At 50.3% G+C, this 16,239-nt stretch overlaps 1 protein-coding gene and 1 long non-coding RNA gene across 2 annotated transcripts in view; one reads left to right on the top strand and one right to left on the bottom strand.

Moving 5' to 3' along the window:
- The window catches only part of PFDN1 (prefoldin subunit 1), a 55,059-nt gene extending 52,104 nt beyond the window's left edge, over positions 1 to 2,955 (top strand). Inside the window, exon 4 of the mRNA XM_019740403.3 lies at positions 2,537 to 2,955. Within this exon, the coding sequence (XP_019595962.1) occupies positions 2,537 to 2,620 (84 nt within the window). The 3' untranslated portion in view covers positions 2,621 to 2,955. The remainder of the gene's footprint in view (positions 1 to 2,536) is intronic.
- A 1,336-nt stretch (positions 2,956 to 4,291) lies between these two features.
- The window catches only part of LOC141567273 (uncharacterized), a 53,696-nt gene continuing 41,748 nt past the window's right edge, over positions 4,292 to 16,239 (bottom strand). Inside the window, exon 3 of the long non-coding RNA XR_012489802.2 lies at positions 4,292 to 4,784. This is a non-coding gene — a long non-coding RNA (uncharacterized LOC141567273). The remainder of the gene's footprint in view (positions 4,785 to 16,239) is intronic.

Here is a 16,239-nt window from a genome sequence, read left to right as displayed (position 1 = left end):
TTATTCTCTCACAGTTTTGGAGGCCAGGAGTCCAAACTCAAAGTGTCACAGGACCCTGCTCCCTCAGAAGGGTCTAGGGAAGAATCCTTCCTTTCTCCTCAGAGCTTCTGGTGGTTGCTGACCATCCTTGGACTTCCTTGTCGAAGCACGGCCTTCTCCGTGTGTCTGTATGTCCCTGTCTTCGTGTGACTTGCTTAGAAGGACGCGCTAATCATTGGCTTTAGGGCCCAACCTAATCCAGTATGAGCTCATCTTAACTTGGCTACAGCTGCAAAGACCCTATTTCCAAATTAGGTCACATTCGCTGCTGCCAGGAGTTAGGACTTCAATTTATCTTTTTATGAGACATAATTCAACCCATGACAGATGCTTTGGTCCGCGTTTGATTATGCGGGTCTTTTGGGCTTAGACGTTTTTGAGGATGAGACAGGACCTATGGAAATACAGTTTGAAAACAGGTCCTTCTGTACTAGGGAGGCCCCATCTGTTGGGATGAAAACTTTTTTTTTTATCCAGCAAGTTTATTTAAACTAGAGATTTAAATATAGACAAGTTCATTTTCCATTATTTTTTGGAAACTTGAAGACTAGGACATGCGTTGGTAAGATCATGAAAAAATCATGTAACTGGAAGTGGAAGATAGAAGGAAGAGACATAGAATGAAGAATTTTAAAGATAAGAATTACTTTGATTTTGACCTGAATTTGATCCTGAATTTGATTTGAATTGATACTGAATTTGAGTGTCCAGAGGCCTGGGCAGTAGGCAGAAGAGCTCTTGCTTATGTTCCAAGTTTGTGGTTTTGCCAGCGAGGGCTGCAAGTTGGCAGAGAGGGAATGCAGCAGACCTGGGTCCCCGAGCCCTGGCCGACTCCTGCGGGAGGGAGTACAACGTGCTGGCTCCACTAGCTTTTTCCTTAGGTCCCCACGGCACTGGGTGCTATATTGTACTTGCTATCTAGCTGCTGCTCCCCTTCTGTGCAACACCCAGGACATGTACATTCTTAAGTGGTGTGTCAGGAGTTAGTAGTATTTCCCTTTTCTTAACTCATCACAAGTGGCGTCAAAGGGTTGTTTGTCAAAGGAAGTTTAAGTTCCCACTCTGATATCACAATGATAGGACTCTGTCAGGTTTAGCAGGGTAATTAAACAAAATCCTTTGGAAACAATATACATTTATGGCTATTGAACTATGATGCTCATTAGTTTTTATGACGCCCCTGTTGTTTTGTAAGGAGTTGTGTGCAAGTTGGACAGATGGGAGATGAGTAGAGATACATGGCTCTTTCTAGCATTCAGGAAATTTGAAGTTAAAAGAGACAGGAATCAGAGGTTCACATAAGAACTGATAAAGATTTGTGGATGCCACAGCATTTGGCGCCTACAGGAAAAAGTCTAAATGTATCACTTAGGAGAGCGGGAGAAGCTGGAGGCAGGGTTATGTAGAGAGGGTTAGGTGCAGGCCTCAAGCGATAGAGGCATTCGTTTTTATTTTCCCCTTTCAGTGGTTGGGGATAGTTCCCAAGCAAGGCCCATCAGACCAGGCTGCCCCAGCCTTTCCCTGGCTTCCCCGGGATCTTCTGGGCACTTCAGCTGCTCTGGTGAAGGGGTAGGGGCGAGAGGAGGGCACTGGCTGCGCCTGGCTGCCCGGCCCAGGGCCCTGCATTGCTGGCTCTAGTGTGGCTCAGTCACACGCACCCTGTGGGATTATTCTGAGTATTCCTCAAAAAGGGAGACTTCATTTCATGTCTGTTAAGTGGGAATGCAGCCACAACTATGTCCTCAGGGCAGGAACCAGTGGGGAAGCCACCATACTTCTGGGGTGACCACAGGGCCAGTAATGTACAGACATCATTTCCTTTGACTAATCTTCTGTAATCCTGGTCCAGATGTGGCTTCTGAAAGTAAAGTTCTTTGTCTAAGATGAGATTTTTAATTTAGGACCCAGATGGGGTAGGAGGAAACTTCCAAAAGGTCTGCTTTCCTCAGTGTGTCACTGTCCTGGACTCCTGGCAGGCAGCAGTTTCATTAGAAAAGCAGATTCCGTCGTGACTCATCTGCCTTGCTCTGTGAGACGTGTGATAGAACTTGTTAGTACTCACGAACCCTGTCGTCTCGCTGGACAGAGCTGAGGGTATACACTGTCCATTCGGCAGCAGTGGTGGCTACGGGACCTGGCCCGTGCCATGGAAAACCTTGAGAGACAGTCTGCCATGGGGCCAGAGCTTTGTCCTGGAATTTCCTGGTCTTTGTCTGTGTAACTTCATATACCCAGACGCCTGTTTTTAGAGTCTACTTCCTTCTAGGGGAAGAGAGCGCCCGCCTTCCACAGCACTTCTGCTTCTGTACCAAATCACCTCCTCCCAGTGGGTCAGGGATCGGGAGAGCACTCTGGGCAGGTGTGTGTACCTCGCTCCCAATTGACAATATGTTTCTAGAAGTCATTGGTCACAGAGAAGCCATGACCATTGGGCATAACAGCCACATCTGCCACCCCGGCCCGTTCACCCTAACCCTTGTTTCTTTCTCCATTGCAGCAGAAAAAATCCTATCTGGAGCGGAGCGTGAAGGAAGCTGAGGACAACATCCGGGAGATGCTGATGGCACGAAGGGCACAGTAGGAAGCCTCGGGGAAGCTTTTCCTCCTGACTCCTCCCATTCCTGGCAAGGGTGAGCGGCCTGTGCGGGGCAGCAGCCTTGCTTCTGGCCGATGGACATTTTCTCTGGATCGTCTGGTAACCCTACATGTTCTCCATCACCATGAGCCCCTTTCAGATCCTAAACCCTGTATTTTTAATCCTGGCTCTGCCTGTCACCTGTGCCCAGGACGATCCTCTCCCCTGGGGGTGTCTTGAACTCCCAGGAGAGGGAAGATGGGAGACAGGACCGATTAGGGGAGCTCTGCCCAGCCCCCCATGAGCTATGCTGCCCTGACCAATAAAAGGCATCTGTGCCACTCTGTGTCTGCGGTTCTTGAGCCAACGGATGAAAGCAGAAGGCCAGAGGGGCAGAAGCTGTTTCCACCCTCCTCCCTGTCCGTCTCCGGGACCATGGCCCTGCTCCTGCATCGAAGCCTCCCCCTTTCCTTTCCCCCCTTTCTGTTCCTTCAAGTAAACCCCACAATCCCAGAGCCTCCATGTGATGTGCAGATAAGGAAGACAGGAGCCCAGGGCACAGCTGAATGGAAGTGATCAGGACAGCAGTTCCGCGGTGGCAGGCTGTCTGCCTAACGCTTCCTTTCCTTCTTCCTCCCAAACGTTCAGTACTCAGCCAGCAGCACCTCCAAGACTGTCTCCTTGTGGCCAATGTCATAAGTGCCTGCTACCATCCCGAAGCCTCCTGGAGGCCGGGGGACAGTCATGTGCTAGAGCTGGCTTCTGCTGACTCGGGAGAACCAGTTATTCAATATGTAGGAATTTTGTTGCAAGCCAGTTGTTCAACACAGCCATTACTAAAAATTAAATGATGTAACTTTACGATGAAATCATATTAAAAATAAGGGCAATAGATATTTAAAATTTACCCCTTCGCAATTACTCTATCTGGTCCTTATCTGTGTTTTTGAGGTTGACAGTCTGTTGTGTCTGGATGGTGGAAATACTGCCTAACGGGGCACTGCCACACTTCTCTTCCCAGCGTTCAGGACATCATGGTAGTTTGAAATCAGCTGTGGAGGGACCAGTTACTCCACAGAAATCAGGTGATGCTACAAAATCATGGCTTTTTGTTTGTTTTTAAGAGAGCCCGTTGGTAATTATCTGCAGCCTCTCTGGGCTGGCAGGGCAGGCTGGCTGAGGGCAAGTCAGACTCGCTGCTGTGGCAGCGCAGCGCCACCCTGTGGCCCAAGCTGAGATGGGTGGCTTGGCTGACTAGTTTGTATTATATGACAGCTCTTTTCTCTCTGTGTATGGAGGGAGCGGGGGTGTTGGGCGGAGAAAGCAGGAAAAGAAAGCTTTGGGTCTGGCCGCCCGCTGACTGGGGGCTCCCGCTCTCCTTCCAGAGCGGGAGCCCCCAGTTACCAAGAGGCCCTCTCCTAGGCTGTGGGTGAACTCAGGTATGGCTCCACGGTGAGCCCATCTCTGAGTGGGACTAGGGTGAGATGCTAGCTCAGTGAGGGCCCCACGACCTGGCTGAAGGACACCCAGCCTCGGGTTCTACTTTCCTAATAGCACCCACAGTGCTTATGTAGCAGCCAGAATGGAAAGGTAAATGGGCCCCTCATCATATACTGGACAGTGGCCACTAGCTGAGGACCCCAGGACTTAGGTTTTTATCTGGAATAATTCAGACAGTTGAGGTTTAGACAAATTTATTGAAACATCCAGGGTGTTAGCAAAGAAATCATTCAATGGTATGTTACATTATGCCACTACCTTGAATGTATAATTTAAAAATTATAAATATATATTTCAAAAGCCTTTGGCCAAAAAAAAACAAAAACAAAAGGAGTGTCATTTAGCACATTTGTGAAAGGCCAATAAGAAATGGATTTCGAACATTAGAAAGATCAAGTCACTGAATTAAACAGCAGCAACCCCTACTAAATCTAGAACCCCACTGTATTGAAGGTGGAAGTGTCCGTGCAGAGCTAGTCATTTATTTCAGCAATCAGAAGAAGAGATGGGGCGGGCACACCTGAGGCGGCAGCGGAGCTGGCAGGACAGCAGGGTCGGGCCGGTCAGGTAAGCATGTCCCAGAGACAGCAACAACACAGGGCAGTCCAGCAGGCTGTGAGGCAGGAGGATGGGCCCAAGTCATCCCTTCTTTGGTCTTCCACCACATACACTGGAGAAGAGAGAGGCTGAGAGTGAACTGGCACAAACCCTGGGCCCTACAGAGCCCACACATCCCAGACCAAGGGGGGGGCTACAGCACCGAAAGCCACCGAGTGACGGGCGCAGCCTTTCTGACTGCAGGTGAATGGAGGAAGGCCGCTGAGCTCCTCGGCTACTTTCCCTGCTTCTCCTAAGGACACTCACCCCCAGGGAACCTGTATAGCTGCCTCGCACCAAGGCAGCCAGAGTAAGTGAGGAGTGCCCATTGCTGTCTGAGCAGAGCTGGCTAACCCAGCTTGGTTTATTAACCAGGCAGCACCTTGTCCCAGGCCCTGCAGAGAACTGGGTGGGAGCGTTTTCTCAGATACAGCTAAGCCATCTCCCAAGACTGAGAGCATAACCAAACTCTCCTGAAAGGGGGCTTTAGGCCCTCAAAGAATAACCAAGAATCTTAGTTTTTTGTACCTGGGCAATACACAGTATCATAATGTGCCCCAACCTCTAAACTTTCACACCAAGCAGTGGGAGGCAGGGATGAAAACCTGGTCACGGAGGATGGATGGCTGGAGCCTGACACTCTTGCCTTTCCTCAGAATTGAGTTGGAAATCTGAGCCCTGCCAGGACTAAGTGCTCTATTAAGAGATTTGAGTGCAAAACAAATCCACAGGTCAAGAAGGACCCCAACTACCCTTCAATCATCAGCTTACTTGTGGCCAACATCAGCCTCTTCCCGTAAGGACACACTTAACATGGCTGATGGTCAACTGTGACCTCAGAGACTCTGTGGCCACTTTTAAGAAACTTTCAAAACAACCAACATGAAACTCAGTTACAGGCATTAAGGATTTTAAACTCTTCGAAAGTTCACGAACACATGAATCTTATAAATTAAACCAGTCCTTTGGCAGTCTTCTTTCAGTTCTATTTTTGTGTATCTATTTTTATACCTCCTCTCTCTGGAGCCTGGGATAGTAGCTAGAATCGCCCGGTTAGTAGTGAGCTTCCCAAGTTCTCCCATTGTATCAACTGCCCTCCACAGAGACTTCCCCTTCCTTCTCTCTGGGCACAGGTTTCATCTCAGCTGCTTTCTTTTGGCCCCACTCAGTAACAGGCAGAGTTGTTCTGGGTCTGGTAGCCAAGACTCAGCAGGGAAGCCTAGTCCGAGGAGAAGACAGCTGCATAGTATTCTGAGGCCTGATAAGGTATGTTAGTGCCTGATTTAGTCCTAACAATAACCTCGAGCTAGATATCACCACCATTCCTATTTCACAGGTAAGGAACTCCAGGCTTTCAGAGGTTCAGTAGCTTGTTTAAGCCCACATGACCGGGCAGGATCTGGACCCAAGCCTTTGGCAAGCCAGTCGTGCCCAGGCCCACCCAGGATAGAGAAGGGACCAGGAGGAAATGGGCTCCAGGACAGTCCTCTGTCACACCGGCCAGAGTCCACCCCGCCCACTGAAGGCCTGGGCCCTCCAGACGCTGGGGTCACTGCAGCAGGAACGCCTCAGGCAGGGTGTCACTGGCCCAAGTCCCCAGTCTCTCCCCATCCTGCGTGGGCAGCGAAACCAAGGACACAATTGGCTGCAGATTCGCGAATCCCTTCCTGTATTCTCCCTGCTGGAGCACTGACTCTGCTGCCCCTGGGACAGAAAGGCCCCCTCCCTGCCGGCTCTAGATCCAGGCCTGCTTGATCCAGGCCTGAGGTGCAGCCCGAGTTTGGGGGGGCTATGTGAGAGGTGCTCCCATAACAGGACCACTCAGTCGTCACAACCCTGTGGTACGGGTATTGGGACACCTGTCTCCTTACCGCTTCCCTTCCTGTCAGAACCACTGAACCTCAGGCAGCTTAGTCAGGAAACGAAAATGTCCCTGTCTTGCATCTCTTATCACCTTTCTCGTTTATTCCAGTTTGTCCTTGCCAGGGCGTATTTCACATGACACAGTCCAAAACCTGGGGCAATAGGGACTTGGAGCTCATTACTCCCACACAGGTGCCTGCAGAGGTTAGTCAGTCAGTCTGGCTACAGACCAGGGGACTTCAGACAGAGGCCGCCTCAGCCGTGACAGCTTGTTCGTGCTGGACATGCCTTCGAAACCCCAGTCAGTTATTTCCTGGAGCACCAAGTCTTCCAAAGCCCTATGACTTTTTCCTTTCCAGTAGCTGAGGACAGAACCTCTGCCCCCAAACTGGTGAGAAGATGAGGGGTGGAGGGGTAGGTCTGGAGGTAAGAGTGACTTGTGCTTTCCTTGCTTTTCAGTCACCCAAAGCAGGGTGACTGGCCCAGGAGAAAGCACTGAGGACGGCCTCACAGCTCCTCATGGCACCCACTGTGGGGCCTAGAAATGGCGTAGTTCACAACTGTATCTTCCTACCGTGTTTCCCCGAAAATAAGACCGGGTCTTATATTAATTTTTGCTCCAAAAGACACATTCGGGCATGTTTTCAGGTGATGTCTTATTTTTTCATGTACAACAATCTACATTTATTCAAATACAGTCATGTCATCTTCTGGAACATCGTCATAATGTACTAAATGCGTCCGTCTGGCTGATGTCTTAACCGGGGCTTATTTTCAGGAAACACGGTAGATGCCCTCCCTACCTGGAGGGTCAGAGGTCCTGCCCTGAGCTGCATGGCTCAGTCGGCCCCAGGATACCACCCTACCCCAGGGGCCACCGCTCACCTTTCACTTTGCCACCTGTCCCATCTCTGCCACCCAGTGGGTGAATCTGAGAGCTCCTACACTGCCCATGCTGCCTGAGTCCCGGGCATGTCACCCTCCCTGGGTACTTGAAGCCAGGGGACCTGTGTACCCTGAAGCTTCACTCGCAGTACTGGTTACTGACAGGAGCTGAGGCAGAGGTGATCCCAGTGGGTGATGCCCACCTGGGCCTGCCTGGCCACTGGCCTCTTCTGGCAAGCAGGGCATAAACGGGCAGAACCATGGTTATGTAAGATGGGTGAACAGTATACAAAAACTAGACCATCTCTGCAACTCTTCTGTACGTCTAAAGTTATTTCAAAATAAAAGGTTTAAAAAGGGGGGAAAGAGGAGGGGCCGAAGAGCAATGGGTGGGGGTGAGTGCAGGCACTGCCTTTCTGGGCTGCTCAGCCTTCGGTGCCCACCCAGGTGGGGAGAGTTCTGGTGCTGATCAGGTTGAGGTCCTTCTTGGAGATGAAGTGCCCCCCCCCCCCCGACCCCATGGCCAGCCTGGGGCCAGGGGCAGGGCGTCACAGGCGGGTTTATATACACACCAGCCAAAAGGCCCACCCTCCTGTTCGCTGTCTAGCGTCTCATCTCAGTAGCCAAGACCACCCTAATCAGCCAGTGCGAGGTACTTGTGCCCTGGCCCCAGGCACACAGGGATTCTATTCCCAGAAAACTACAGATGAATTGGAGATCAGGTCTAGGGGACCCTTTACCGGCTTGTGTCTCTTGCCCCCAAACAGCCCTTTGGCACCAGCCCTCACTGTTGTCAGCCTCAGCCCAGGGTAGGGCCTGCAGGGGAGCTGGTACTCAGAGCTTTGCCTCATGAATCCAAGTGCAGCAGAGAGAGAGTGAGTGGCGGCTGGGGAAGTGCAGGGAGGGGTGTAGGAGCTACAGGTGTGACCCAGAGGCCCCGACGGTCAGAAAGGCTCTGGCAGAGGAAGATAGATGGGAGATGCTTGGAGGCATACAGCCCCCTGTGCCCAACTGCCTGCCCACCAGGCCCTGGGGTCTTCTCCAGGGCCACCAGCCTGTCCTCTAGGGCCACCAGTCCACTATAGCCTAGCCCACCAGACACATCAGCCAACAGTCCCAAGGCCCAGGGCTGCCATTCACAAAACCTGGTCTGGCCCAGCAATTGGCCAGTGGAGTTCCAGGACACCCAGGGGCCAGGGCAGAGATGACTTGCAAGAAATGTGAGCAGAGGCCTTCTTAGCTGAAGGCTCCAATTCCTCAGTCAGCCCTTTCCTGGAATCTGAAACCTTTACTTGCTCAGCTCAGTTTTAATGATTAATCAGGTGCTGGTAATGGGCCCTTATTAGGCCCTTGCATCTGTACACAGTTATAACGCAGGAGGGCTAATAATGAGAAGCAAATAAAAAGCCTGGGCCTCCTAGAGAGTTCTGAGACTTTCTTGCTCCAGGAATTAAGAAGCCACCTTGGGCTGTCACAGCCCCGCCCAGTGATAGCACCCAGGGCTGATCTTCATTTTGCTAAGACCACCACAGCCACGCACCTAGGAAGCACCCAGATGACAGCGTTGCCAGAGGCAGCAGGCCTGTAGCCTGCTCACCCAGCTGCCCTCAGCCCACCTTGAGCATCTAGGCCAACAGAAGCAGCCCAGCCTGCCCCTTCGATCAGAGGATGCCGGGGACAGCCCTCCTGCTGTTCAGACCAAGAGGCAGGAAGGGAGGGGAAATCTTGAAGCATTTGGGAACTAAGCAGGATCTCAAGATCGCGGCCGGGCAGGTCCTGTCCCTTCCATGCCGGCCAGAGGAGGGTGCACAACTGGCTGAAGACTCTTCAGCTTTCGCTGGACGTGCATGTGCAGTGGGGTCATTTTATTACCCATATCCCGGGGCGGCCCTGGTCAGAAAAGATGTCCTAAAGGCAGTGCCACTGTGTCACCTGCTCATCAGGTAAGTGTGCTGAGGGCGAGAGTGATGGGAGAAAGGGTAGCCAGGAATAGAGGCGACAGAGAGTGTAGTTTTTTTCTCTGGAGGCTGGGGAGGAGAGGCAGGAGAGCTCAGGAAATCTTCCACTGTCCTCTTCCTCCACAGGGAGGCGGGACGTGGGCTGGCGGCACTGGCACAGCTTCGGCCCAGGCTCTGCAGCAGCCGCTGCCTTTGCTTGCCAAGTTCGGGGCCTCCCGGGCCTCCCGGGACAGGCCTGTCCTGCTCCTCACGCCTCTCGCAGCTCCACCTTGGCCTCATGGTCTCTTCTGTTGAGCTGTGCGTTAGGGAAGGCCACGTCTCCCAAGTCTGTCCCTCTCCCTGCTTCAGTGTCCTAAGATACCCACTCTAAGGTAGAACAGCCAAGCGGGTCACCTGCTTGCTGACGTGTCACTGATCAGCTATTCAGCCCTCTCCAGACAGTGAGTGGTGTGGAAGGGGTGTGGGTCCCTGTTCTGAGATCTCCAGAAGTGCAGCTGTCACTACTCTGTGAGGGACGCAGCCGCTAGACAAAACCAAGCAGCTGTCTCATCCAACACCAAAAATGAAACTGATGAGAGTTCCCAGGCCTGTCTCACCCAGAGCGTCCAGAGGACGCATGGGACCCAGTCACCCCCGGCCAGCTTGCACTTGAGCCCTGTCCTATGAAGAGTAGACTTGATAGCAAAATTTTTCACAAACAACAAAACCAGTTAAGTGCACTTGGACACCTTGTGCCCGTCTGATAAGCAGGACTGCACGGCCACCACTCCTATGACCCTACCCTTGGGCTAGACCGGCGGGCGCTACTAGGACAGGGTTGGTTGTAGACCCTGGAACAACTGAGATCATCTTAGATGGTAGAACTGCAGGTGAAACCGCCTTGGGGATCACAGTGGCCACTCATTTTTTAGTAGCAAGAGGATGCTGATCTTAAAGTAGGGAAGTAACTTGACTGAGGTCGCACAGTGAATCAAAGGCAGGTCCCAGCTTGTTATGCAACCCTCCCGCCTCCTGGTCCAGTGCGCTCTGCACATCCAGATGAGGCTCACTTCAAATCAGACCGGGGCCCACCTCTGTGGCCATGTATGGAGGGGTGAAAGGCCTCACCCTGCTCCAGAGTGGCCCCCAGAGAGTCAGGGCCCATTACCTCACAATGACCTGGTGCAGCAGTAAAGCGGGAGGCAGTGAATTTCAGGGTGCCTCCTGGCAGCCCCTCAGCACTCTCCAGGCAGGCGACTGAAGGTGCTAGCCCAGTACAAGGCACCCCCTGGGGGAGGAGGGGTGGCTGGACCCGCCCCATCAAGAGATCTACGTCAGACCTTCCTTCATTGTCTAAAGACAGCAGCTATGTACATAGGCTCTGGAGGGGCGCTGCCCAAGTTCCAGAGCTGAGACTGCCAACGACAGGTTGTGTGACTCTGAACACGGCCCTGTGTCCCAGTTCCTCTCACTTGCAAAGGTGGGGGTGGGGGGGTGGGGTGGGGGAGAGTAGTGCCTAAGAGCCTATGTTTTGTGACAAAAACAAGACAGTGTAAAGTGCTTGGCTCAGGGCCTGGCATAAAGTGAAGGAGGAAGGACTTAATAACTAGGAGCCACAGTGTGATGACATCCTACAGGAGAAACCACCAGAAATCTGTTTTCTTCTTCTGGGTCTGTGTGCAGGGAGGGCTTCCTTTAATCAATTCATACTCAGGTTGGTATTTGTACGTGTGGTCCCACATCATCACAGGGCCACAGAAGTGGAGGAGCTGGCAGTCCACACTGAGCACAGCTGCCCACAGGTACCCAGGGGAGAGGCTGTGTGTGCTGGGGGCTAGGGACGCAGTTGAGACCCCCCAGAGACTGGAGAAGTGGAATGTTTAGAAACATCCAGTTCCTTAGCTAAAGGGAGAGTACGGAAACCCTCCCTCGGCTGAGCAGCTGCCTGGGTGTGCGGAGGCCCTGGCTCTCCAGATCACACAGCCACGGAGGCCTGCGGGAAGAACAGGCTGTGAAACACGGAGAGAATGGGCAAATGGTCAGCCCACAGCTGGATCTCAGAAATGCCAGAAGGACTGGTGGCCTCGTTCATTCAATCTCAGGAAAGGGACTTAATTCTCTGGGACAAGAATGTGTCTTTAGAGAGGCAGCTCTCTCCATTCGTTTTTCAGTCTAGGAAAAAATACAGAAATGGGGCAAGGGAGCCACGGCATTTTCTGTCCATGGTCACAGAATATTCAAATGAAAGGACCATCCTCCTCCTCCCACCTCCCCAATGGAGAGGCTGCACAAGTGCACGTCACTCTCCTCATGTGACACTCAACGCAGGGCTGGGAGCTGACCAAAGATAACCCTCCAGTAAAGACCATGACACTACTCTACAAGTGGGAAGGGGAACTCGCCCCCCTTAAATAACAGAAAATAAGGGATTTTCCCCCACCAACAAAAGAAGAGGTCAAAACCAGGGCCCACCTCCCTGCTACCGACTTGGGAGGCAGGCAGACCTGAGCTGGGTCCTGGCTCTGTTCTTCCATTGCTGGGTCACCTCACGTAAGTCACTTGGAGCCACCTGCTTCCTCCTCTCTAGGAAGGAAAGGCAGTTGTGGAAGCTGCTGCCTTAGATAACATGGGGAAAATGATGAGCACGAAGGCTGGTATCACTAAGACAGGTCAAGAAGAGAATGATGTCCATGTGTAAACAGGAGAATTGCATCATGGGGATTCTTAAATAATAAGATCATATAGTGCCTTTCACGCATTATTCTTCATAACTTGATAGACACTCCACTGTTTATGTCCATAGAACTAAAGAGCTGAGGTGCCAGCCGTTCTGATGTGGCATCTACGTGTGTGATTGCTGGCCCGGCAGCAAGCACCCAGGCCCAGAGCAGGGACCCACACATCCAGACACGCTTGCTGCAAGCTGACAGGAGGGCTGAATAGTTTGGGGTGGGGGGCTCTATTCACATGAGTTTATCAAATGAAAGACTTGCAGATAATTTCAGTTTTTTGTCAATCTGAGGAGAAAACCAAGAGCCTCATGCTGGCAAGAGTAGAAAATAAGCCACGGAAAGGCAGCCTCATGGTTTGCTAAGGTGACAGCCCCACTTCTGTTGCACAGACTTGACTGAATAATCTCATTCTCATTCGATAAACCTAGAAGGGAAGAGACACCTCGGAATAGCCCATGTTTCTCATTTAGTTTGGAAAGCAGCCACTTCTTTTCGCCTGAAGTCAGCTACGAGACGGGGGAGGGGTGGAAGGGCAATGACGGCAGGAGCACACGGGACAGAAAACACGCAATAGGCCATTCATTACTCGACACCGCATTCTTCCACTGGAGGTCTGACTGGACCATTGCCTCAGACAGACCAGAGCTGGGACGGTGTCACTAAAGATCAATGGGGATGGGGGCCAGCAAGTATAAGAAGCCTGATGCCATGGGTGACATTACTAAGCAGAAAGGAGGAAGCAATTGTGTCATGAATATATTTCTCATGCAGCATTTGGAGAAATAAGTATGAGTGGGGCTGCCATGCCAGCCAGCAGAAATGAAGGGACATCTAGAGAGCTCTGATCACGCCACGTCCACGGCACTTCTGTGAGCCGGTGGCAGGGGCGTAAGGACCGCGAGGGACGGAGGCCCCCTAATGGCTGGCCTACGGGGCCCGGTCTTGTTCACAGCCTGCCCAGAAGTGAGGCTCAAGGAGACCGAGGCTGGCTGACCTGACCCGGAGCATGGCCTGGCCCACAAGCCCCTCAACTGGCTGGTCATCTCTTCATGGCTGTTCCTACCCAATGTGTAGACCACACCTCATTTACTGTCAAACTTCAGACACCAACGTAATCAGTCAAGCTGGGGCTTTAACTCTGGAATAATCGCAACATAGCAAAGGAAGGAGCAGTACAGCCTGCGTCAGTAAAGGTTATGGCACATGGGAGCGAGCAAGCGAGCGAGCCGGCAATCCCACTGACATACCCACCCATCAGGCCCCACAATCACCTACAAATTTAACCCAATTCTAATCAAAATTCTAGCAGTATGTTTTGTAGATAAACTGATTCTAAAATTCATGGAAAGGCAAGAGAACTAGAATAAAACAATTTTGAAAAAGAATCAAGTTGGAGGAATCACACTACCTTATTTTAAGATTTACTATAAAGCTACAATAACGACAGTTACGGTGTTTGGCAAAAGTACTGACGCAGATCAAAGGAACAGAATTGAGAGAAAAGTAACAGGCGCACATGAAGATGGTCAGCTGATATTTGACAAATAGGCAAAAGCAGTTCAATGGAGAGAGTTCTCAAACACTGAAAACTTGGGCATGCAAAAAACTAAAAACCATTTTAAACCTTCATATTTTATATAAAAATTAACCCAAAATGGATCATAGATTTAAATGTAAAACATAGAGCTATAAAACTTTTAGAAGAAAACAGGAGAGAATCTTCATGACTTGGGGTTAGGCCAGGAGTTCTCAGACCTGATACCAAAAGCACGCTCTAGAAAAAAAGATAAATTGGATTTAATCAAAATGTTAAACTTTTGCTCTGTGGAAGACACTGTTAAGGGCATAACAGCCAAAGGATTTATATGTAGAATATCTAGACTTAAAGCTCCGCAATAAGAAAACAACTCAATTTAAAAGTAGGCAAAAAACTTGAACAGACATTTCACCAAAGAGGACATAAGGAGGGCACATAAATACATGACATCATTAACCATTTATAAAATGCAAATTAAAACCACAATGAGATACCACTATTCTATCAGAATGGCTAAAATGAAAAAATACAATATCAAGTACTGGTGAGGATACAAGAGCAACCGGAACTCTCATTCATTGCTGATGGGAATGCAAAATGGTACAGCGACTGGGAAAAACAGTAGCAGTTTTTTAAACATACACTTAATCATATACAGAAATCCCACTCCTGGGTATTCCATTCCCCTTAGAGAAATGAAAACTTAACGTTCACACAAAAACCTGCACATAAATTTATAATCACCAAAAAGTGGAAACAACTCAGCAGCCAAGTACCCACCAGACCTTCACAACAGACACTGATGATCTCGCCTGTTAGGCAGTTTCCTAGAGGGACGTTCCAGGGCAAATGCCATCCAGCTCGAATAGCCCGTGGCCGAATGTACTGGAAAATCCAGAAAGACCAAAGGCTTTCAAATGTATTCCTCCGGTCACCGGGAGGTTCCATAGAAAGGTAGGGGTGGTCCCTCTTTGCCTCAACCGCAATTCCATAGTATCTCCTTCCCACACGGAGTTGTATGTAAAGTTCCTTTAGAAAAGATTTATATGAGAAAAATCTGAAAATTATCTGAAATGGTGGTCATGAAGGATCTATACTGTTGCTGCTGTTCAGAAGGGCCACCCCACATCATGGATGGCCATATGCTTGGTTATCTACATGCTGGACCCTCCAACAACCAAACACCCCAGGGGACACATTCTGCTCGAGGAGCAATATCTTCTCTGTCTAGGTTCAAAGTTGCATGACATTAGCCTTCCTTGGCATCTGGCCTTTCTGGAACGTGATGTTTTGTTGCATGCTTCTCTTCAGTTTAGCAGGGATTCCTCGCCTCCATGCCCAGCTGGTTCTTTGCACCTCTGAGCTCATCTCTTCCATGCCTACACAAATGTCTGCCTTCCTCCAGGCCTGAGGAGCCCTGTCTTCTTGTCCCAGCAGTCTTATCTTTCCCTCTATTGGTGTCCTTCCCAGAGTAGGACCTGGAGAGAAGTCCACCCCTCAGTGACAATAGTGCGGCTAAGTCCAATGGACATTTCTGAGTTTTTACCTTAACCTGACCTCCCAGCAACATTCAATGCTCCTGATCACTCCCTCTTCTTAATATAAATTCTCCGTACTTTCAAGACACCCCATTCCCCTGGTTTTCCATCTCCAACTCCTTTGCAGGTCAGTTTTCCTTAAAGCTCAGTCGCCCGACATTGCCACCTTTTCCCTCCTTATTTCTACCCAAATTAATTTTATTCACTTCCACAGTGCCAGTTACCACCAATATGCCAATGTGTGCCATATTTATATCTCTAGGCCAACCTCTCCTCCCCGTTCCAGGTGTATATATACAACTGCTTATGTGACGTCTCCACTTGAATGTCTCATAGACACTTTGACACCTCAATCTAATTTGTTTAGAGCTCAACTTGATTTTCTTCCTCCCAACCAAACATTGGTGTGTTTCCTTGTTCCCAACCTTCACAAACACCACCACTATGCATCTAGTTCCAGTCAGAAGCCCAGGAGTCATCCTCGACTCTCCCTTTCTTCTTCAATCGCTAAATCCAATCCATCACCAAGTCCTGTGGATTTTACTTCCCAAATATCTCAAATGCATTCATGTCTCTCCACCACCAATATGTGAACTTGAGCCCCTGCCAAACCATTCTCTGCATGGAAGCCACAGGGATCTCTTAAAAATCTAATTTGATCACATCAGCCCTTTGCTTGAAATCCTTCAATGGCTTCCCACCACTCACAGGACAAAAACCAAAATCTCTTTCTTGCACCTGCCTATCTCTCATCTACTTCCAACACCCCATTAATCTCTGCCACACCAATTTTCCCTCCTAGTTTCTTAAACGAGCCATGTGCTCTCCTGCCATTGGGCCCTCACGCCTGTTCTTCCAACAACCATTTGCCTATTAATGCATATTCATCTTTTAGGTCCCTCCCAGACTGTGCAAGATGGTCCCTCTTTTTATGTTTTCACAGCAATTACATCTCTTCATAGGAAAGTAGACTATCAATTATTATCTGTGGGATTATTTAATGTCTGCCCCCCCCCAGAGTGTAAGCCCCATGAGG

Source organism: Rhinolophus sinicus, chromosome 5 (genome assembly GCF_057876585.1).
Source record: "Rhinolophus sinicus isolate RSI-liver-muscle chromosome 5, RSI-T2T, whole genome shotgun sequence".
Classification (NCBI taxonomy): Eukaryota; Metazoa; Chordata; class Mammalia; order Chiroptera; family Rhinolophidae; genus Rhinolophus; species Rhinolophus sinicus.
This window is presented reverse-complemented; position numbering and strand designations above follow the sequence as displayed.